Raw genomic sequence first — 21767 nt, 5'->3', positions numbered from 1 at the left:
CTAGTTGTGTTGAGTACCCCTGCAATCGGTTCGTGTTTGATTTGCGTGTACCACAGTGCTTTGCAGATTGCAATCGCATGCAAACTTTTTTTTATTTGCAAACTAAACTCCCCTAATAATGTTATAATGTATTTTGTCGTTCTTTAAACAAACTATAATTAGCGAAAGAATAAACATTTGCTTTGCAAACCCATTTTGCTAGCCGTCCTTTCCACAATCTGTCAAACACTGCGCGACAGAACCGCTCCCACCGTGCGGCGCTGCCCGAATGCAGCTGTCAAAAAACATGTGTTTTTTTGATGCCGCCGCGCGCAGAAAAAAAATCCCTCTTTCGCAATTGTCAAGTGTTGTGCAGGCCGAAAATTATAAACGAGTGTTAAAAAGCTAATTTTCAGGTAGAAATCGTTTCCCAAAGTTGTATCAATCCATCAATCACCGTTCCGTGGTGCATCTGCCAGCCGTGGGAAGTGTAATTCGCGCTGTTCGGCGCTGCATATTGCTGGGTGGAGCAAAGTCCCCTCAGACGGGATCGCTTTGTGCTGTGCTGTACTACAAATGCGGAAGCAATTTGCACGGTTCGCAATCGTGATGTGATTAAAAATTGTGAAATGTATAGCAGCGCAAAAAAAAGAATCCCTTCCTGACACTTCCCCCGTTCGATCGATCCTGGTAGTGATAGTGATGTGCCACGAAACGCGTGTGCTGTTGAACTAATAATTCTTGCTCCGTTACACTTGATCGCCCTCGAAAGCGTTTAACCCACTTTTATCCGTCGGAATTCCATGTTCGCGGATGTGTGTCCGTGTGTGTGTGTGATGATCGCTTATGTTTCTATTACCTTTCTTCCGTCCCAGTTTTAACCCACCCGTACAACACAATGGCACCGGACAAGAAGCAAAAGGGCCGCAACAAGAAAAGCATCCCGGTCACGAAGAAGGATGACAAGAAAGCGAACGGCACCAACGGTGACGTTGTCACGGCCGATATGACTGAGGAGGGTAAGGATTTAGTTTGCTTTGAAATTACAAATTTTGCCTGAAATTACATTTAACGCCCTCACTCGTCGCTATTTTGTCGCAGAGGCACTGTGCGCGAAGCTGGACGAGGAGGCACGGATCAATGCGGAGGCCCGTGCCTGCACCGGCTCGTTGGCGGTGCATCCCCGGTCGCGTGACATCAAGTTCTCCAACTTCTCGATCACCTTCTTCGGCAGCGAGATGCTGCAGGATACGATGCTCGAGCTGAACTGCGGCCGACGGTACGGTCTGCTCGGGGCGAACGGTTGCGGCAAGTCGTCGCTGCTGTCCGTGCTTGGCAATCGCGAAGTGCCGATCCCGGACCACATCGACATCTTTCACCTGACGCGCGAAATTCCGGCCAGCTCGAAGAGCGCCATCCAGTGCGTGATGGAGGTGGACGAGGAGCGCATCAAGCTGGAGAAGATGGCGGACGCGCTGGTCGAGCAGGAGGACGACGAAGCGCAGGAGCAGCTGATGGACATCTACGACCGGCTGGACGAGATGTCGGCCGACCAGGCGGAGGCGAAGGCGTCCCGCATCCTGCACGGTCTGGGCTTCGACAAGGACATGCAGCAGAAGGCGGCGAAGGACTTTTCCGGCGGCTGGCGTATGCGCATTGCGCTCGCGAGGGCACTGTTCGTGAAGCCGCATCTGCTGCTGCTGGACGAACCGACCAACCATCTCGATCTGGACGCGTGCGTGTGGTTGGAGGAGGAGCTGAAGACGTACAAGCGCATTCTGGTGATCATCTCGCACTCGCAGGACTTCCTGAACGGCGTCTGCACGAACATCATCCACATGACGCAGAAGCGGCTCAAGTACTACACCGGTAACTACGAGCAGTTTGTCAAGACCCGGCTCGAGCTGCTGGAGAACCAGATGAAGCAGTACAACTGGGAGCAGGACCAGATCGCACACATGAAGAACTACATCGCCCGGTTCGGTCACGGTTCGGCCAAGCTGGCCCGCCAGGCCCAGTCGAAGGAGAAGACGCTCGCCAAGATGGTGGCCCAGGGGCTGACCGAGAAGGCGGTGGACGAGAAGCAGCTCAACTTCTGCTTCCCGTCCTGCGGCACGATCCCGCCGCCGGTGATCATGGTGCAGAACGTGAGCTTCCGGTACAACGACAAGACGCCGTACATCTACAAGAACCTCGAGTTTGGCATCGATCTGGACACGCGGCTGGCGCTGGTCGGCCCGAACGGCGCGGGCAAGAGTACGCTGCTGAAGCTGCTGTACGGTGATCTGGTGCCGACGTCCGGCATGATCCGCAAGAACTCGCATCTGCGCATCGCCCGGTACCATCAGCATCTGCACGAGCTGCTCGACATGGACGCCAGCCCGCTCGACTACATGCTGAAAAACTTCCCGGAGGTGGTGGAGCGGGAGGAGATGCGCAAGATTGTTGGCCGATACGGGCTGACCGGGCGGCAGCAGGTCTGTCCGATCCGCCAGCTGTCCGACGGGCAGCGGTGCCGCGTCGTGTTCGCGTACCTGGCATGGAAAAAGCCGCACCTGCTGCTGCTGGACGAACCGACCAATCACTTGGACATGGAGACGATCGATGCCTTAGCGGAAGCCATCAACGACTTCGAGGGTGGGCTGGTGCTGGTCAGCCACGACTTCCGGCTGATCAACCAGGTGGCGGAGGAGATCTGGGTGTGCGAGAAGGGCACGGTCACCAAGTGGAACGGTGGCATTCTCGACTACAAGGAGCATCTCAAGAAGAACATTGCCAAGGAGGCACGGATTGCGTCCAGCGGCACCGCTGGCGGCAAGTGAGCGGCTGTGTCTGTTGTTTGTCCCGCCCCTTCGTTCCGGTCGGGGGTTTAACTCTCATCTCCTTATTTCGCTTCATCTGCCGTGGGGTCAATTCCAAAGATTGCTCCAAAACAAAACAAACTAAACGCGGGCGTGGGAAAAGTTTATCCTTCTTTCCTTTAAATGGCATTCTCTCTCGCTCCTTATTTTTCGAATCAACATCTCGTTTCCCTCTTCCTTGCCTCATCGATCACACTCCACAAACCGCTTCAACAGTTAGGGAAAGCAAATGGACAGTAACACCCACTAATTAGTACCAAACCAATTAAATGCAGGCAGCAGAAGCAGCACCGCAATGCTTACGGAAAAGAAAACACGAATTCAATAAAATTTTAGCAACAATTTATAACAACAAAAAACCGAACACCACAACCACAACAAGCGCAGTTAGTCCAATCGCTCAAGATCACTTCAAACATGCAAAACACATAGCAATTGTTAAAGCCACCCAACACCACCCTCCTAAAATGACTCAGCGATGCGCAGCAAAAACGCCGCTCAACGCCCGCGACAGCATGCGTGATCGCGTGTGTGTGTGTGTCAGCAAAAAAAACGCCACAAGATCAGGACGGAAAGTACGGACACGTACGTAATTGGTAATTTATTCAACTATGTATTGCTCTACTGTGGTTTATATTTTTTAAACTATCTTATACACACACCAACATTATAAGTATGCATAAAACAAAAGAAAATTCGTCTAGAAAGGCAATAAATTGTATCCAAACATGTTTCTCTTTCCTTCTTCATCAGAACAGGGTCTTTCTCTCTTCTCTTCTCTCCTATCGGTGTTCTAGTTACACGCTTATCCCTTTCCCAATTTACACACCCTCTTACGCTCCACGTCCTTTGGTGGTCTATTTTTATTTCCATGAAAAAGGATACGGAAAAAAGCAAAACAGTGTGTGTTTTATTTTGTTTGTAAATCCAAGATCAGTTGCTTTAATAATTGAGAAGTAAGAGTGCGGTCCCGTGGTACAGCCGTCAACTCGTACGACTTAATCACAACATGCTCGTCACGGGTTCAAGCCCCGAATGGACCGTGCTCCCATATGTGTAGAACAGAAGACGACTATTCCCTCTCTCTCTCTTGTTGGCCTGCTCACAAAAGAGTACGTCGATGTGACATGGCTCGGTAAACAATAATTCTCCAGGATGCTCGGTCCCTGGCTGCAGCCTCACATTCATGTAGACACCCGATCTTCAACAGGTTGATCTAGCCATATCGAGTTCGCTGTGCTCCCCTGCGCCTTATGCCGATCTGGGGATCGCTGACGAACACCTTCTTGGTAGGGCATGAGTCCGACATCCTCATGACGTGCCCCAGCCATCGTATCTTGCCAGCCTTCACCTTGGTACGCCGTACAGCTCAGATGACTATCCTGCTATGTGTAAAATCAATACGTCAAAGAAAGCTAAGCCCCAGCAGTAGAGGTACATAACATCATAGGCGACAGGCCTTGACCGACAACGGTTGTTGAGCCAAAGAAGAAGCAAGCATATGAGTGTGATCACGAACGAACGATCAGTGCGCGATCATGTCACGTGTATGATGCAAATCGTCCAATTCATTGCCAAAGACGTAAAAAAGTACGAGTATGAAAATGAAACACATTTATTCTAATTGCAACAAAAGATGAAGCCCGCCCAACGGTGGTGTGGACACTCAACAATTTTATACATAACCCTATACACCGACAAACGGACCTCCGCAGCTACTCCGCTATATCTCTCCTGCTAGAACGGCATTGCTAGCGGTTGCTTCCTTGCAAGCAATCCGGGGGGTAACTACTTCGCGCTCTTCGGTGGTCGTCCGCGACGCTTGCGTGCGGTGAGCGTAGTATTCGATTCACCTGGAATGATAATTGAAGGTCATATAAAGTTAAACAAAAAGAATCCTTTCACTGTTGCACCACCAAACTCACCTTCCTCGGAAATCGGTTCCAACCCCATGGCGGAACGTTGACTGCTCGCGTATACCAACGACTGATCGGAGTCGGAATCGGCGTGCCGCTCCTCATCCGCATCGTGCCGTTTCGTGCTGCTGCCCCGCTTGGAGCGTGTCGTCGTCGCACGGCTTGCCCGCGAACGGGTCGACCGCAGCGACGACTGATTGCTTACGTTCGAGACGATCGATTCGGGCTCACTGTCCCCGGCATCGGTTGCCGCTTCCCGGGCCGTATCCTTCGAACCAGCCCGGCTACTTCTACGATCTACCGACACGCGGCGCGAGGTGCCCGCTCCACTGGCGATCGTTTCCATCGACTTCTCCATCACTGCCAGCTGGTGGCGCGTTAGCCGACGGTTAGAGGAGTAATCGGCAAGCAGTGGAACATCGGCCGGCTGTGTATCGGACGACCCCGCTGTGCCCGATTCTGCGGCCGGCGGTGGAAGGGTCGATTTTCGAGCGCGCAGTGCGCGCCGCGTGCTACTAGCGGTCGAGCTAGCAAACGATCGTTCCGACGGTTCCGGTGGTTCTACCACCGAATCGGTCGGACTGTTCGCAAGCGAATCGGGATGTTCGCCGGTATCGTTGGAGGCATGCGATGTACGGCGTGCCCGTTTTTGGGGCGTAAGCCCGGCGGCAAACAGCTCCTTTACCATGGACGAACCGCGCGTCGAACGGCGCGGTGTGAGCGGTAGCGTCGGTTCCGGCGTACCGGACAGATTGTCCACGGAGGTGAACCGGCGGCTGCGCGAAAGTAGTGGAGAAATGGGAGTGTTCGTTGATTCCGGCGCTACGGACGTGGCACGAACGCTACGGCGACGCGTCGGCGTGTTGGACTGTTCGACGAGTGTGGTCGATTTTTCCATCGCGGCCATTAGCCGGGTCTTGACGTTCGTGCGAGGCGTCGAGGTGGACGCTTCCTGATCGTCCTGATGGATGGATTTATGTGCCACCGGTTTGGAAGCTTCGACTACGCCAGCGGACTGCTCATTTTGTTGCTTTTCTGATTTAGTTTCGTCAACGGATTCCCCTTCATCAGTGGGCGCTGGCTTCGGCGCCGCTTCATCATCCGATACACGCAGATCAACCTCCATCTCGTCGCTTTCCATTGGCTCCGGCTTCGTTTCATCGGAAGAGTGTGCTTCCTGCACCGCACTGGAAGCTGCACCGTCCTCTCCGTCGCCAGCAGCGCTCTGTTGCCCGTCCTGTTGCTCTTCCTCCTGGTTGCTGCTCACATTCCCATCGTCCGCATCGAACGCTCCTTGTGCGGCTAATTCCTGCTGCCCAGCGGACAGATTCAACGCCCGAGCATCCTCCGTCAGACCGTTCTCCTCTCCTTTGCTGTTTTTGCGACTGGAACCGTGCGCTTCGTCCGGCTTGACGGAGAGATTCATCGCCGGCACCTCCAGCTCGTGTGCGTTCTTCGGCTGCCCGAACACTTTCTCCGGCGTTGTGGCCGCTTGCGTTTGCGCTGCAGGAGACGATGCGGTCGCCGTTGCGTTCGGTGCGGCAGCACTGGCCGCAGGTGCCGGCTGGGCTGGTACAGCAGCTGCAGCAGCAACAGCAGCCGCCGATGCACGTTCGCCCGAGCTCGAACTGGCCACACTGTCGGGCCACTGCTCGCCTCCGGCAACGGAAAGATCGCGTGCTGCCACCACATCCCCAGCTTCCTCGGCCTGCTGGACCGACAAGTCTTCCACCTCGGACGATTCCGCCTCACCGTCGCCATGCCCTTCCGATGCGGCTAAACCTTCCCCGCCTTCGGTGCGATGGGTGGAGGACGATGTCGTCGGTACCTGTATATCGTCCGGGCTGGTACTCGCGACCGCCAGTTCCTCCTGCTCGTGCTCCTGACCGGTCGCCACTTGTTCGATGTCCACGATGTCGGCGTACAGATTTTCTACGTTCGAGTCGGCATGCAGCTCCCCGTAATGCCACCGTCCGGGACTATCGCCTGCATTCCCGACGTCACCACCTTCGTTCTCGTTGCGCTCGGCCGCCACATTACCCGACACAACCGCGCCCGGTGGCGGCATACCGCCATCTCCACCCTGCGAAGAGGATGACGAGGACGAGGATGGTGAAGAGCTGAAGACAAACTCATCTGGATTCGCTTCGGCTGGCTCTTCCTCATCGCTAAGATCGATCACCTCCAGCACACTGTCCTCATCCTCCTGCCCGCCAACATCCTTGTCATCACTAACTTCTTCGTCGTCGAGGTCGTCTTCCTCCTCGTAGGACGACTCCTCAGACACCTCCTCATCGTCCGCTTCGTCGTACGCGTCTTCCTGCAGGTCGTTCTGGTCCGCCATCTGTTCCAAATGCTCCTCGCCAGCAACCGATTCTACGTCTTCGGCGACTTCTTCCTGCACGACTTGCAGCTGTTGCTGAGAGAATGTGTCGATGCATTGACTCCTGTAGAAAGATGAAGATCATGTCAGGTGATCACCTAGAAAACCCTTCTTTCCACCCCGTCAGTACTCACTCATAGCCGGTTTGCAGCTCACGGTGATTGGATTCTTCGTCGAGGATCACGATTTCATCGTCCTTCTGCTCTTGCTGTTCCTCCTCCTCCTCTTCCTGAGCATTCCCTTGCTCTGCATCACTGTCATCGATCACGAACACACTTTCCTTCGACGGACTGTTTTCCTCGTCCACTTCCATCGCTACGTCCGGCTGCTCCTGTTGCTCGTCGCCGTCCACCTTGCTCGAACCACCACACTCATCTTCCATGTGATCTTCAATGATGATGGCTATATTACTTTCGCCCGCTACCACCGGCAAACCCGCACTCGGTGTGCCCGAACGCGACCTATGTATGGACCGACGTCCAGCGGGTCCGCCCGCCGCCAGCACCTGCTGCAGACTGTGCTGCTCCATTGTAACTTCCGGCGAGTAAAAGTCATCGTTCGAAATGCCCGACAAATCAAGATCTCGGCGTACGACGGGAGTGGTGGTAGCAGCGTCGCTAGCGGCCACCTCCATCACCCCATCATTGGAGTGCTGTGCGTCTTCCACCACGCACGAATCCTCGAACGTGGTCGAACCGGCGGGCAAATCAAAGCGCAGTACTTTCTCTTCCGCTTCCGCGACCGTGCCGTGATGATCGTGCGACAGGGGCGAACTGTCTCGACCCTGTACCGATTGAGTCGACTTCAGGATACCGGGCGGTGTGTACGAATCGTCGTGTCCTTCTTCGGGATCGCCCATCTCGGAACCGTTCTGTTGCTGCTGCTGCTTCGATTCCTGCTTCCTGGCGAATGGTGGCGTGGTGAGGAAAATGCTCGGCGAATGGCTGGTCGATTTATCCGACCGAGCTGCCCGCTCCATACCCGCGGCCAGTGCCGTACTACTGGCTGCGGTAAAGTTGAACTTCGGCTTCATGGGCCGGAACTCGGGTATAACCGGCACGGGAACGTCAAAGTTCGTTAGCTTCCTGCGCCCGACACCTTCGGCGATCGTGTCCATACGGTCCGGGCCAAGGTAACGCCGCTTCCTGGCATTTCCAAAACCATCCTCCTCATTCAGCAGCGGTTGCGGTTGGTTCCGGCCCTTGGCAAGATCCTCTTCTGATGCGTCCCAGTCCCGCTGCCGGCGCTTGTTCATGGACGGGTCCAACCGTACCGGGTAGCACACGTTCAGGCTGCGCACCGTTGGACGGCACTGGAACACACCCAGGCTTGGCTTCTCCAGAAACGGACGCTCATGCTGCAGGCCCGACCGGATGGCCGCATCCTTGATAGCCGTTATCGAATGATGCAGTACGCGCACCCGAAAATCGGCCCTGTTGCGTATCAGGCTCGAGCTCAACGTTTCCAGCGCGCTCGCCGGGGACGGATTGTCCGGATCGCTTCCCATTGCCAGCTTCGGTTCCAGCTCGCTGCCATGCTGGTACGTAAGGTACGCCAGCTGCTGGCTCATCGGATCGAGCGCATTATGGTACAGGCCCAGTATTTCCTTCTGCACCTCCACGTTGCGCTTGCGGCCCAACCGATCGACCAGCTGGACGGCCTCCACGAACTCAAAGTTTTGCAGCAGATGGCCCAGCATTAGGCTGTCGCTCGCATCCATCGGACAGTCGCGCAGATAGCTCCGCAGCACATACTTCTCCTCGTCGTTCAGCGCAAACTCCAGCAGGGTGGCCGGCTTGCCCGCCATCATAATCGCCTCCACGAACCACACAAACTGCCGGCCGTCCGGTTGCGGTGTGCGGCGCTGCAGGCTGAACGCTTCCGGGATCAGATTGTTCTGCACCAGCGTGGTCAGCTCGAGCTGCGGCGCAACGGGCGCTCCGGGCGCACGGAGCACCTTCAGCGCCAGGTGGGGAGCGTCCAGGCGCAGCAGAACCGACACCGCCAGCTCCCGATGCCACTGCGGGAATTCGATCGCATTCGACAGGGGCGAAAGGAATTCGCTGACCGTTTCCGACACGTTGCCGTGGTCGAGATGCCAGAAGGCACGCACCCGTTCGATCAGCCCGATCGGCACGTTAAACGCGCGAGGGAATTTCTCCAGCTGACGGGCGACGATGCAAAACCGTTCATCATCATCATCGATCGCTGCTATCACATCCATGAACAGGTACAGCAGCAGCACAAGCTTCCGCTCGAGTGGTGCTTCGGGAATGAGCAGTATGCGTAACGCTTTTTGCAGCGAGCTCGGCGGATAGAGCGAGCGACTGTTGGCGGGACTATCCTCGTGCCACGCTTTCCAAACCGTCTCGAGATCAAACTCACGCTCAAGGTAGTTGTCGATGAACAGCAGCTTGCCGGAGGTGGACAGATCCGGGATGGCTTTACTCTTCTCGTCGTCCAGCATGCGCCGCCGCTGGCGATAGAATTCGGTGAGCCGTGTGTACGGGTAGGGAACTAGCTGCGACCCATCGTTACCACGCTCCTCCTCGTCCAACTCGTTCGCTTCCGGCAAAATGCCAACGTACAGTAGCCACTGCAGAATGTTCTGATATTCGGCGGCGGCCGATATTGTGGCCGATTCCTTCGTGAGACGTTCGAGAACTGTTGTGGGAGGACGAGAAAACGGTGAAAATTTGCTACAATTGTCAACAACTGTCACCCAACCACTCCAAAAGCTTACCATTTTCCGGTATAAACTCCAAACAGTCCTTCATGATCGTTTTGTACAGCTCCGCCAGCTGTTTCATCTGCCGGGTGCATTGCGACAGAGCGTCCTGCGTTCGGCAGTCCAGCTTGCGCCCGGTTTGCTCCGTCATAAGCAGGGCGAGCATTCGATTGCCCACCGACTTGAGCGCTTTCGATCGGTTCCAAATCCAGTCCGTCACCGTCGACAGCGACACGCCCTGGTCGGGTTCCGCGCCCAGGTGGCTGCCGTCGGCCCACAGATCGATGCAGCTCTGCAGAAACGTGTGGCAGTTGTACTCGAGCGCTAGCGAGAGCACAAATTCGCGCTGCTCGCGCACAATCCCATCCGAGGGTGAGATCGGTTCGTGGAACTGCGGTAGCAGGGCGGCCCGGCAAAGCATCCCGTACAGGGCGGCCGGCTGTATGACGGCATTGGCACCGTCCTGCTCGAGATACTGCAGCAGCTTGTTCTGCAGCCCGATCCAGCGGTACGTGCTGCAATTGATTCCGTTGAAGTTTTGAATATCTATCGGGGAGAAAGCGGGAGGCAAAAAAACGACGGTTAATGGACGTCTCTTCACGTAAATACCCAAACCAAGCTTACCGAATCCCAACGAGCTGGGATAGAAATGTTCTTCCGGCCGCTGTATCGAGCGGAACAGCATCAACGATCGTTCGTTCAGCCGGGCATGAAAGCTGCCCTCCTTCAGCTGAAACACAACCGTGTGCGTTAGCTCCTGCTGCCAGTCGCACTCGTACGGCATCTCCGCCTTGTACCACTGGTTGAGATCGAACACCAGCACCGTCGTCGTGCCGTTCGAGCCCAACCAGCTCAGCACGCTCAGCGTGATCGGTTCGTCCTCCTGGGACACCTTCTTCGTGACGGTTTGCACGTTCAGCGGCACGCTGCCCGGATCGTAGCTGGTGAGGTTGAGCCGCGACGAGCAGGACAGAAACTGGTCGTACACGAAGGTGCCCTGCTGGCTGTACTTTTCCTCGCACATGATCATGTGCAGAAAGGCAAACGCACCCTCCTCCGCGTGTTCGTAAAAGATCCACAGATACAGGCACGCCTTCGGGTCGTCGCTCGGCTCCACGTAGTTCAGTGCCGCTACGGAACAGTCGCCGGTCGGTGGGGCGATGCGATGCATGATGGAGTGATCGACCAGATCCCACAGCAGCACGGTACCGTCGGCGAACCCGATACAGGCCACCTTCAGCGGCACAATGTCCAGAATGCACTCAACCGAAGCTTCCTCCGGGTGGCTCAGCTGCAGGCCAAAGTACAGCCCGCGCTCCTGGATCTTTTCCTGGTTCTGCATTAGCTGCTTTAGGTCCGCGCGCGAAAACTCAACGTGGCACTGGCGCTTGCCGGGTTCGTTCATTGCTATTTCCACCCCGAAAGCTACGAAGAAAGATGCTCGATAAACACACAGCCCAAGAGAGGAGCTTGAGAGCGTCTGGCTTACCGGTTTTTACTCGCTTCAAGCACGTGTCCACCAGGATGACTTTCCCATCCTCCGTTCCGACAGCTATGCAACCCTGATACTTGCTCAGCAGCCCGTTGGAGCACGAGTTGGGATCGATGTAGCGCAGCAGCTTCAAATCCTCCTGCACATCGATCCGTCCTAGCTCGCGTCCGCCTCGCACGGTCAGAAACACTATCTGTGATTGTTCGATGCCGAGTCGCAGTCCGACCGCCAGTAGCTTGCCTCCGAAAGCGTCCACTTCCTCCACACATTGCACTGTGCATGATTTGGATTTGCTAAAAAGGACAACGGGAACCACCAACGTTCATGAAATTCCATCCTACTGCTGTAGAAGATGCGTTCCGCTTACCTTGTGAATGGATGGAAATTGTGTGAAATAACCTTATAGGTGGAGCTGATGTTAAACACTTCCAGTACGGATCCGCGCGCATACCAAGCGATTGCACTCCTCTCCAGTATGCCACATGTTTCTACAACACAGCAAAAAGATGTTAAAATGTAGGAATCAATTGAGCAATGTTTGCGTACGGGAATGCCGCCGCACCACCCCAACAAACACACAAACACAAACCTTGCGTGTCCGAGCCATCGGCGGCGGTGCACTGTTCGCGCGTGTACGGCAACACATCCACCAGCTCTAGACTGATGTCGGTCGACATGCTGTTCTGCTGCTCACTCGGTATTGCGTTCCGTGCTAGTGTAGCCTGTGTAATTTTATCGATAAACTAAAGAATTTACACCCAAATTTAGCCGACGCTGTTCACGTTATTTTCACGCTCCTCAACGCGCCGGTTTTTTTTTGCACTGTCCGCTTTTTGACAGCGCTGTAGCAGCTGCTACACGAACGTCAATATTGAACGGCGATGAATTGCAATGATCTGACAAAACGACAGCTGAATGTGAGTTATTTTGGTAAATAAACTATTATTCGCACAGATTTCAACTAATGGGTTTTATTTTTGATGAAAATGGAGTAATTGAAGCGTCTTTCAGAAATTATATTAAAATGTGAACCTTTTAAACATCGCACGAGGATGAACGTTTACACTTAAGGGCCGTTTACACTGGCGATGCGTTTCATCGCATTTGGTCTACATCGAGGTTCGTGACTTGGATATCTATGAACGGGGTAATTCATATGCTGCACATGGAATCGTATTTCCGGTGCAATTGACGCATGCTTAAGTTTTCTAACTTAACGTTCTAACGTTTTCTAACTTATTTCAATCAACATCAAACAAATGGAACACAAAATGTGCACGATAATAATTACTGTAGATTTTTGCGACCAAGATTTTTGCGACCAAGATTTTTGCGACCAAGAATGTTGCAAAATTTGGTCGCAAAATTCTTGGTCAAAAAGTTCTTGGTCGCATAGTTCTTTGTCGCAAAAATCCAATAACTTTGCGGCCAAGAACGTGATCCGTGGTCCGATCCTGACGATAGTTTCACTCATTTTGCATGCAATTTTAAGACTTAAAATTAACTTAATAAACTGGGTTATAAGTACTTTTGACCCCAAATTCTTAGTCTCAAAAAGCATGACCAGTAAATTGTTGGTACCAACCATTGAAAATGGTGCACCTAAATAGATCCAGTGCTCTCTATATCATATAATCTGTGGTATCTTCTTTCGCCTAATAAGCTGAGTACAGCGACTGGTTTTTATTTTCCTTATACACGTGCACCGATCGATCTGTCACTGAAATTAATTATTTATTTCAATCCTTAATCTCAGTAAGAATTATGTAATTAATCAGTGTCTATTAGACCATTCCGACATCCTACAAAGGGACGAATTAGTAATGCTTACATATACGAATGGACATCCACTATTGGTTTAAAAAAAAACTGTGTTGTTCCGTTGAATACGAAACGGTACGGTCAGCCTATACTAGTGTCCATCCCATTCGGCCCGTTTTCTACCAAGCGTCCAGCACGACTGGCATCCCATCACTTTGGGCTTAAGCACTGAAAGCACATAAGACATTTCGTAACGTTAGCAATAGCCAATCCTCAACCAAAACGTCCTTTAAAACGCAAATTTACCATTCAACGAGGGGGTAGTAAAAAGTAACGATTTTTGAACGTTACTTGAGGCGTCGGAATCTTCACTAACATGCCAAGCTGATACTTTTTCGGCCGCTTGAGCACTTGACTCGGAGGTGAAACGCGTTCTCCGCTGCCCGGCGCTGCCATCGTGGCACTGCAGCACGATCCTGCCGTTGGTTGCGTTTCGGCACAGCTGGTCAAGAAAAAACTGCTTCCGTTGCTCATTGCCCGGTAGCCCCCCGTACACGAGGTCCATGTATTGCTGCAGAAAATCGTGCACATTATCGACCGGCTGTCCATTGATAACGTGCACGGCTGGCGGTTCGTGCCTTCCATCATACTCCGAGCCGTCCGTTTCATTTGCGCTTGATGTCGTTTCCGCCGTGTAAAGTGATCCTTGCGATTGTATTGTAGGATGGTGGGACCACCAGGATGTCTTTAGCTTACGGTTCTGTTCGGCAGTTTGTAAATCCCGAACCCCTTCATGATCACTCACGATCGACTGGGTCGTCAGTGGTGGCATAGGTGTTTCGGTGGTACTCCGCGTCTTCCTACTCTTCGGTATCTCCGTAATGGGCCAAATGCGTGAATCGTGACCTTCCTTTTCCTCTTCCCCTCCGGCACTGCTTTCACTCGGCCCCGGTTCACTGTCGAGCGATTTTTCCAACACTTTTTGAAGTGTGAGCAGAAGCTGCTTTTTGTTGTTTTTCCGCCGACAGCAGGCTGGACACGGATCGATCAAGCTTCTCAGCACATCGTACCGAGACGGCTCATCGTACAGTGTTTTGCAAAGCGCACACCGATGCTCTATCTCGGTGACTATCTCGTCCAGCTCGGCAATCAAACGATCACGCCAGCGCTCGGGAGATTTGGTCGTTATTAAGCCGCAAGCCATCAGCCGGTGTCGGAAAATTTCTGCTATGGATGCTTTTTTCTGCAACTGTAGCATCGACTCGTCACTGTGCCGTTCGGCAGAGAACTGTTCGCTGCTGGAAGAGGTATAACGGTGTAGATCAATAATTAAATGGTATTCCATACCATATATATATATCATGCATACCCGTAATGAGGTGGATCGATTCCTATCAATCTCCGATGCAGGTCGTCTGTTTGTCGTTTAATTTTAATCGGTACACCTTTAAGCGATCCTTTACGTCTGCCGATGGTTCTGAGCACGGAAGCGGGACGAGCACAAGCAATAGAAAGTAAACAGCACCAAATGATAACAACGCGCACGACGATCATTTTGCTACTGGTCCATGCAACACTCAACAGAATGCATCTCAACAGAATTAACTCTTACTTATAAACTTTCTCATTGCAGTTCAAATAAGCAGCATTGTAAAACAAAACTGATGAACGTGACATTTGCAATCATGTTTTGTCCATCACCGCATGTGATGGAACGATAATAAAATAGCTTTTACTTTTGCCATTTTTTTTCGATAAACGGGTGAATGGTAAACTTGTTTTTTATTATTATTATTATTGTTATTTAAATCATACTCCATTTGCGGAGTAAAGCGCTGACCCAGCGGCCTCGGGCCAATTCCGTGAACACAAAAGACTTCAACTCGTCGGCAAGGCACGAACCTTTTTCAATACACTTCTTTCTATCTGTGCTTACATATACTTTAACGTTGTAAGTCCATATAGATCGCTTCGGTTTGTTAACAAAATTGTTTAAGTTTTTTTTCAATGCTTTCAACAAGCAAACCCAAACAACATGTAATTTTCCTCCCCATCCCCTACCCCCCTCCTCATCGTTAATTACTTTGAGTTCATTCATGAAGTACGCGGGAGCACAAAAGACTTGAGCTGAGCTGACAAGCGACGAGCCTTTTAAAAAGCTCCCAAAAACGGCAACTCCTAACATTATGGTGAGCCCGTCTGTTAGGTGAGTAAACGCATCATCAACAACAAAAAACGCGTCGCAGCGCGACACACACACACCGCGGATGCGCCCTGGTGGGTGTAAGCAGGCCGGCAATGGTACGGGCCACCGCACAGTGCGGCAGGAAAGAGAACGAACGTACAGAAAACCGTAAACATCAAGCATAAAGTTTACCCCCCTACTCCCTTGAATAGAAGGAGGAAGGAGGAGCTGGTGGTGGTGGTGGAGCCAACCATCGAGGTGGGGGATGACGTTGTTGAAGGTTTACATCATTTCATCGTCTCCAGCACCAACACAACCGTACCCGACAAGGGTGGAAACAGGCTACCAATGAGGTTGCTACCAATACCACCACACTCAGGGGGTGATCGATACCTTTGCCAGTGGGCATGGGACGGCTGTCTGTTCATTCGGTCGGGTTCGGTGGCTGGTACTTGCTCGGGAGGGCCCAGAGAAGGAAGTTATGATCGCACAGTTATATCGTGTGGTGGTACGCAAGAACGTTTGCAGTCGTACCATGTTTGTGTGTGTTTGTGTGCGTCCCTGTACTGATCGCGTGTAACATAAGCGATCGAGCGAGCAATTAGTGTTGTGCAGAGTGTGACTAACATAGGGGCACCCCGGATCTGTGATATTAACTGTTCGCACGTAGCAAATGGCATCTCGGAATTAGGGAACCGTTAGTGTAGTGTAGTGGTTTTAACCTCCCCCCCCCCCCCCCCCCGTGTGCTGTATTTTCGCGATCAGGCGCCAGCCAGCGATTAGGGAGCCCTCGAGAGAGGAAGGGTTGCGCGGGTTTGTGTCGAACGGTGAATGTGTGTGCAGGCAGGCAGCAGCAGCAGCAGCAGCACCACACATCACATCACCCCACCGTGCTCGGCCAGCAGTGTATATCGATCATCGTATCCGCTCAATGACACCACGGTTGGGCGGCGCTGAAAGTACACATCACGACGACACATCACACTCCTCCGCCCCAGCTGCAAGGGTCTCGCGGGCGCCAAGATGCCACGGAAGTTGCTGAAATTTCTCATCCTCTTCGACAACACGTCGCTGCTGTACTTCCCGGGCCAGTTTCTGTCCGGGCGGGTGCTGCTCGAGCTGCAGGACGACACACCGGTGCTGGGTGAGTGAACCGGAGCCGTTTCCGAATCCGAATCGAATCGAGTATGTTTGTGTGTCGCAACGTCACAATGGCGTCCGTTCAATGCGCTAACCTTCAACCTACGAGGCCGCGGCTCGAACGTCGTCTTCTTCCATCCATCCATTCTGTGCCCGTCCCGGGTGCGGGTTCGTCGCCGTGTGCGCTTGTGTAATATAATGTGCTGCTGCTGCGCCTTTATGGGCCCTCCCCATCGTCTGCCGAAGGTTTTGGGCGATGGTTTCCAGTTTTGTTTTTTCTACCATTTTAGTCACTTCAGAGGGGGGTCCGGTCGGTGACGTAGTTGGTTTACTTTTGAACGATCAACACCGCTGGTCGTACATTGCGAGTCGATCATTGTGTATGGCATTAATTATTTGATTCGATATTCCTAAAAAATATGACTCCATATTATTTCGAGTTACTCATGTATGTGAGTCATTAAGGAGAAGAAAAATAATATCATAAAATACAACCGGATTTGAGCGTGCACACGTGCAGCCTTCTGTTTTCAAAAAGTACATTATCTCCATCATAAACGAAAGACTCACGTTTTACAAGCGCGAGTCGCGATCGCGTGGATGACATCATATTTAAGGTCAACCAATGAATAAAGCAAACGGCAACAGAAAAAAAACGCTGAGTTCGAAGGGACAGATAAATACAATTCAATGCCGAAGCACACACATATAGTACACATCTCCACGTACAATTATTGATTGATGTTCCTTTCCTTCTTTGCTCTTTACGCAGGACTTCATTTCCATGTCGTTGGCGAGTGTGTCGTGCGCGTGCGCTCGACGCGCCACGAGCGATCGTACGATAAGGAAAACTATATCGACTTCCGGATGCGCCTGCTGGGCGATTCCGACAACCAAGGGCCCACGATCCTGTCGCCCGGCATCCACAGCTTCCCGTTCAAGCTCGGCCTGCCCGTCGATCTGCCGTCGACCTTTCTCGGGCGGTACGGCTGGGTGCAGTACTTCTGCAAGGCCGGGCTGCGCGAACCGTCCGGCCTGATACACAAGAACCACCAGGTGTTCATCGTGATGAATCCGATCGATCTCAACCTTGAGCAGCCTTATCTGGCGGTAAGCGAGAAACCTTCTCCCATCCCTTGATTCGACGTACTTCAAAACCCGGCTCCCGTCTTTTAGGATCCTTTTAAATGCAACATTGAGCATAATCTCGGGATGGCTTGCGTCGGCGGAGGCATCGTGAAGTGTAAAATCATACTCGATCGTGGCGGATACGTGCCGGGCGAGTCGATCATGATCACGGCGACGGTTACGAATGCGAGCAGTGTGACGATCAAATCGACCAAAGCTGCACTTACAGAGGTAGGTGGGCGAAAGGGTTGGATAAGCAACACAACTGATCCCGAACGAACCCTTTTGCTTACAGACGATACAGTATTTTGCACGCGATAAGGTGATGCAGACGGAGAAACGAGAGCTGGCAGTGATAGCCCGGGGCAAGATACGGGCCGGTCACAGGGACGAATGGCAGAACGAGTCCCTTTACGTGCCGCCGCTGCCACCGACCAATCTGCGCGGCTGTCATCTAATACGGATCCAGTACGACGTTTGTGTAAGTGGCGGGAGGATCCCTTTTTGTTTTGTTTTACACCGCACACATCGTTCTGAGTGAAAGACTAATGTAACACTACTTGCTTTCTAATTTGCAGTTCTTAATAGAACCGAAATCGTTGGAAAAACAGATCAAACTACAGCTGCCGATCACGCTCGGCACGTACCCGTTCAAGACGGCGGACGGTGACGACACGAACGAGTGGGCCGAAACGATCTACAAGCCGGAAACGCACTACCCGTCCACGCTGCCCATCTTTCGGCCCTGGTTACACGAGAAAAACGATCAAAAGTAACACACATCTGACGATCCCTGCGATGAGCATTCGAGCGGCCGGGGTTGGAGGATAGTTGGCCGGTAGAAACTGCTGGGAAAAAGAATGATCCGAATGGCCGATCGATGGTGCCATACATTAAGAGAGAGAGAGATAGAGGGGTATAGCAAAGTAGATCGAGATATGTTAACGACGAGTACGAGTACAGTGAGAGAGTGTGAATGACAATATGTGTAAAGAGTAAGTGAAAGTTTCAATACAATTCATCTGAATAATTATTTTACCGTAAACCACAATGGTAGCTTAAATGTTTAATCTGCTTGCATAGCTAAAATCTGATCTACAAGGCCTGATTTTGTCAGTTGCGATATTCCGCGCACGCCCTGTCTCTGCAGGTAATCCTTCAGCACGGGTATGGTTAAACTGCCCACCTACCATAACGTTTAACAAAATTGTGCTTTAGTACGTGCATAATTCATTCGCCCCCCGATGGGTAAAAAACATTTACTTACTTTGCCTTGTTTTAGCAGATTTACCAGCTCTTCATCATTGACCGGTGCGACCCTCGGGCCTTTCGTTCGCGGTTCGCCATCATGGTCCGTTCCCTCATTGCGACGTCGTTTCGGTGCTTCCTCGACATCCTAAGAATGCGGAATGCGGATTTAGAATCAATTTAAGCCCGACAATTTTGAAACAATCAACCCCTCCCTCGTTTACGCTCTTACCTCCCCAAACAGGCGCTCCATATCGGTCAGAATTGGTTCCAGCTTGGTATCGATCCGGTCGCAATCGGGTCGCGTAGAATCGAACAGTTCGGCATCTTCCACGTCGAACACCAGCGACTCGATGTTGATGAACAGATTTTGCGACGACGGATCCTCAAAGTGGGTGGGATGAAATTTGAACTTCACCTTTTTGATCATCTTTTTAAACAGATCGGTCTGCTCGTCTGTGACTTCCGGGGCGGTGGCTGACTCCTCCAGGAAGGGAAGCTTTCTAATGTCACCTAAAGTAGAGCGATCAACATTCAATGTACAGAATGGGAGGTTCATGCACTAACATACCAGCGAAAGGAATAAAATCCACGCGGAAACCACAATGTCGATCCGCTTCGCCCAGCGGATCATGCGCCAACTCCGTTTGCGGCACCAGCGCTACCAATCTGCACAAAATGAAATAACGCTTAGTGTCTTCTATAAAAAAAAGTCCCACCACAAAAACCTTACTCACTTCGATGGTTGCTTTCGCCGCATAGTCAACATGCAGATGGCGACCTGGTTCTTCTCGAGACACTTTTCGTACAGCGCACGGTACAGCGTAGTCGAGCCGTTGATGTAGCTTTCGTTGGGATACAGGAACAAGCTGCTGCGAAGATGATTGGTCATCTTGATTACCGATGCCGGTTTGAATCCCAGCAGCCGTATTCCTGGCGGCAGCAGCTGTTTCATTTGTGCCACCTCTTCCGGCTTGAACGATACCTTCTCGCCACCGATAGCGATCGATTTTCTGAGGAGAAAACATATAGGATGATTTGTTGCCATCAGTTCAAACTTTACCCTAACTGCACATTTCATAAAAACCTTTGTTCGCCGGGCAAGAGCACTTTTGTGTCTTCCTCCTCGCGCTCATCGGAAAAGGTACTGGACACGTGTACCCGTTTGGATACGATCACCTCGTTGGTAGTTCTTAACAATCGTACTTTCTTGGGGTAACGGGGACGCCTAGAAAGGGGGGTTTGAATCATCATTGTTATTTTCCTTTCTTTAAGCTCACTAAACATAAAGCATACCTTCTCAACGAGTAAACATTCACCGCCAGTGAAACATCGTCCGAAAGATGCCACTTAATCCCCGCTATCGAGCGCTTTTTATAGCTTCGCACAAACAGCCGATGAAGCAGCCGTTCCTTCGACTGCTCGTACACCGGACACTCGAACTCGTCCAGCTCCTCCTCCAGCACGGTGCACAGGAACTCTTTGTAAAACTTGCCGCACTCGAAGCTACCGCTCATCGGCACCAGCTCGACAAAGATTTCCTTCTGCTGCAAATCTCGCGCCTTCACCAGCGCCTGCTGATACTCGCTGCTGCTACAGTCGTGCGGTTGATCGTTGCTCGTAAACAGCACGATCGTAGACTGCGCCAGCTTGTAGCCGCAGTGCGAAAACATGCGCGAGCAGAGCCACAGCACATTGGACAGGCTGGTGCCTTGCGCGTGGCCATACTTCGCGTCGAAGCCAAACAAGTCGTCCGACTCGCGCATTCCCCGTACTTTGCGTATCATCTCCACGGAGGTTGCGCCGAGCGGGAGATAGATGGCACATTGCCGCGGCGCAACCAAGCCCGGCTGCAGTTCCTCCTCCGTTTCGGGTGCGGGATTGTGTTTGGTGTTGTAGAACACCACTCCAACCTGGAAGTGGGAACGGGTTAGTATAAAGGTACGCTTTTAGGACGAACCATATTCTCACCAAATCCGTCTCATTGGTAACCACTTTGTTGCGCATCATGGCCTCGATTATGTGCAGCACTTCCACGAACCGAGATTCCGATTCACCGCCCTCCTGCTCGAACATGTAGCTGGCACAGTCCACCGTCAATATTAGCCCCGAACGGCCGGCAAAAACGTCGTCTTGCTCATCTTCCTCCTCGTCGGAATAGTTTGCACGCCAATCGGTGCTCATGGTATCTTTTTCACTAAACTGCCGATCTACCAAGCTTTCCACGGCCAAGTGCGCAACAAAATTTACGCGAATATTCGTGGAACCGGCGCCAAAGCAGAAGATAAACAAACCGCGGTATGTCAGTGAAAACGACTATACCACCAACTGTCATGCGCTAACGGCATTTGCTGTCAAACAACGCTCGTTCGCCATTTGTGTGGTTTCGTGTCGATGGGAAAACAACAATCCGTGAAAATGTGTGTTGCATTTCCCGTGTCTTTTGTGCTTTGATTTTAATGCAATGTTCACTAAACAACCCCAGTGAGATGTATGAAAATATTTTACGTTAAATGTAACTGTTTCTGTGAGTGTTTTCCCGTTCGGTGTGTTCCTCTTTCCCGCCGGCTTTTGGCTTCGTTGCGCACTGCGACACAACAAAACGGATCGATAATCAATCATATGGTGGCTTGCGACCGGTTCAATTATTGATCCGACGTTTTGTACAATTTGTGTGTGTTTCAATTGGACGATTCGTGTAGCTGCAGATAAATTGAACGCGGAAAGTTGCAGAAAAATTGAATAGAACTTTTTGAAAAACCCCGAACCATACAGCATTTCACTCGGTAAGTACGCGCGAAGATCGTTGAAGTAGTTTGTTTACAAACAATTTGCATCGCCACAAAAGCAATGACATTCGTTGCCGGCATGCTCATAAAAAATGCAAAAAATGTGTTCCTGTTTTTTTCATGTACTTTGGATTTAATTCGATGTTGTATTTCAAAT

The 21767-nt window shown here is 51.9% G+C and overlaps 5 protein-coding genes across 6 annotated transcripts; 2 read left to right on the top strand and 3 right to left on the bottom strand.

The window, feature by feature from the left end:
- Nucleotides 1-275: 275 nt before the first annotated feature.
- LOC120948899 (ATP-binding cassette sub-family F member 2) lies at nucleotides 276-3571 on the top strand. Its single transcript, XM_040365749.2, has 3 exons — nucleotides 276-395; nucleotides 855-998; nucleotides 1081-3571. Exons 2-3 carry the CDS (start codon nucleotides 878-880, stop codon nucleotides 2799-2801), a joined length of 1842 nt encoding a protein of 613 aa, XP_040221683.1. The 5' UTR covers nucleotides 276-395; nucleotides 855-877; the 3' UTR covers nucleotides 2802-3571.
- Nucleotides 3572-4431: 860 nt separating this feature from the next.
- Nucleotides 4432-12211, bottom strand: LOC120949452 (uncharacterized). The gene is made up of 8 exons (XM_040366763.2): nucleotides 11949-12211; nucleotides 11727-11847; nucleotides 11357-11652; nucleotides 10492-11292; nucleotides 9883-10413; nucleotides 7274-9803; nucleotides 4766-7203; nucleotides 4432-4693 (listed from the first exon to the last, which is right to left on the bottom strand). The coding sequence occupies exons 1-8, from the start codon at nucleotides 12034-12036 to the stop codon at nucleotides 4629-4631; spliced, it is 6870 nt and encodes a 2289-aa protein (XP_040222697.2). The 5' UTR covers nucleotides 12037-12211; the 3' UTR covers nucleotides 4432-4628.
- Nucleotides 12212-13068: 857 nt separating this feature from the next.
- On the bottom strand, nucleotides 13069-15578 carry LOC120953713 (uncharacterized). Of its 2 annotated transcripts, none has more exons than XM_049606634.1 (3): nucleotides 14490-15578; nucleotides 13427-14418; nucleotides 13069-13348 (listed from the first exon to the last, which is right to left on the bottom strand). In XM_049606634.1, the coding sequence occupies exons 1-3, from the start codon at nucleotides 14672-14674 to the stop codon at nucleotides 13272-13274; spliced, it is 1254 nt and encodes a 417-aa protein (XP_049462591.1). In that variant the 5' UTR covers nucleotides 14675-15578; the 3' UTR covers nucleotides 13069-13271. The 2 variants fall into 2 exon arrangements, with proteins under 2 accessions (XP_049462591.1, XP_040229839.2); XM_040373905.2 differs by having other exon boundaries at nucleotides 13427-14415.
- Nucleotides 15579-15719: 141 nt separating this feature from the next.
- LOC120953714 (arrestin domain-containing protein 4) lies at nucleotides 15720-18624 on the top strand. Its single transcript, XM_040373906.2, has 5 exons — nucleotides 15720-16449; nucleotides 17218-17555; nucleotides 17622-17804; nucleotides 17869-18054; nucleotides 18152-18624. Exons 1-5 carry the CDS (start codon nucleotides 16329-16331, stop codon nucleotides 18347-18349), a joined length of 1026 nt encoding a protein of 341 aa, XP_040229840.1. The 5' UTR covers nucleotides 15720-16328; the 3' UTR covers nucleotides 18350-18624.
- LOC120953712 (X-ray repair cross-complementing protein 6) lies at nucleotides 18580-21603 on the bottom strand. The gene is made up of 8 exons (XM_040373904.2): nucleotides 20793-21603; nucleotides 20118-20734; nucleotides 19909-20049; nucleotides 19559-19834; nucleotides 19393-19490; nucleotides 19054-19334; nucleotides 18841-18969; nucleotides 18580-18759 (listed from the first exon to the last, which is right to left on the bottom strand). Exons 1-8 carry the CDS (start codon nucleotides 21003-21005, stop codon nucleotides 18640-18642), a joined length of 1875 nt encoding a protein of 624 aa, XP_040229838.2. The 5' UTR covers nucleotides 21006-21603; the 3' UTR covers nucleotides 18580-18639.
- Between the last annotated feature and the right edge of the window lie 164 nt (nucleotides 21604-21767).

Source organism: Anopheles coluzzii, chromosome 2 (assembly GCF_943734685.1).
Source record: "Anopheles coluzzii chromosome 2, AcolN3, whole genome shotgun sequence".
In the NCBI taxonomy this organism is placed as follows: Eukaryota; Metazoa; Arthropoda; class Insecta; order Diptera; family Culicidae; genus Anopheles; species Anopheles coluzzii.
The sequence above is the reverse complement of the archived record's forward strand: the minus strand, read 5'-3'. Positions and strand labels throughout refer to the sequence as shown.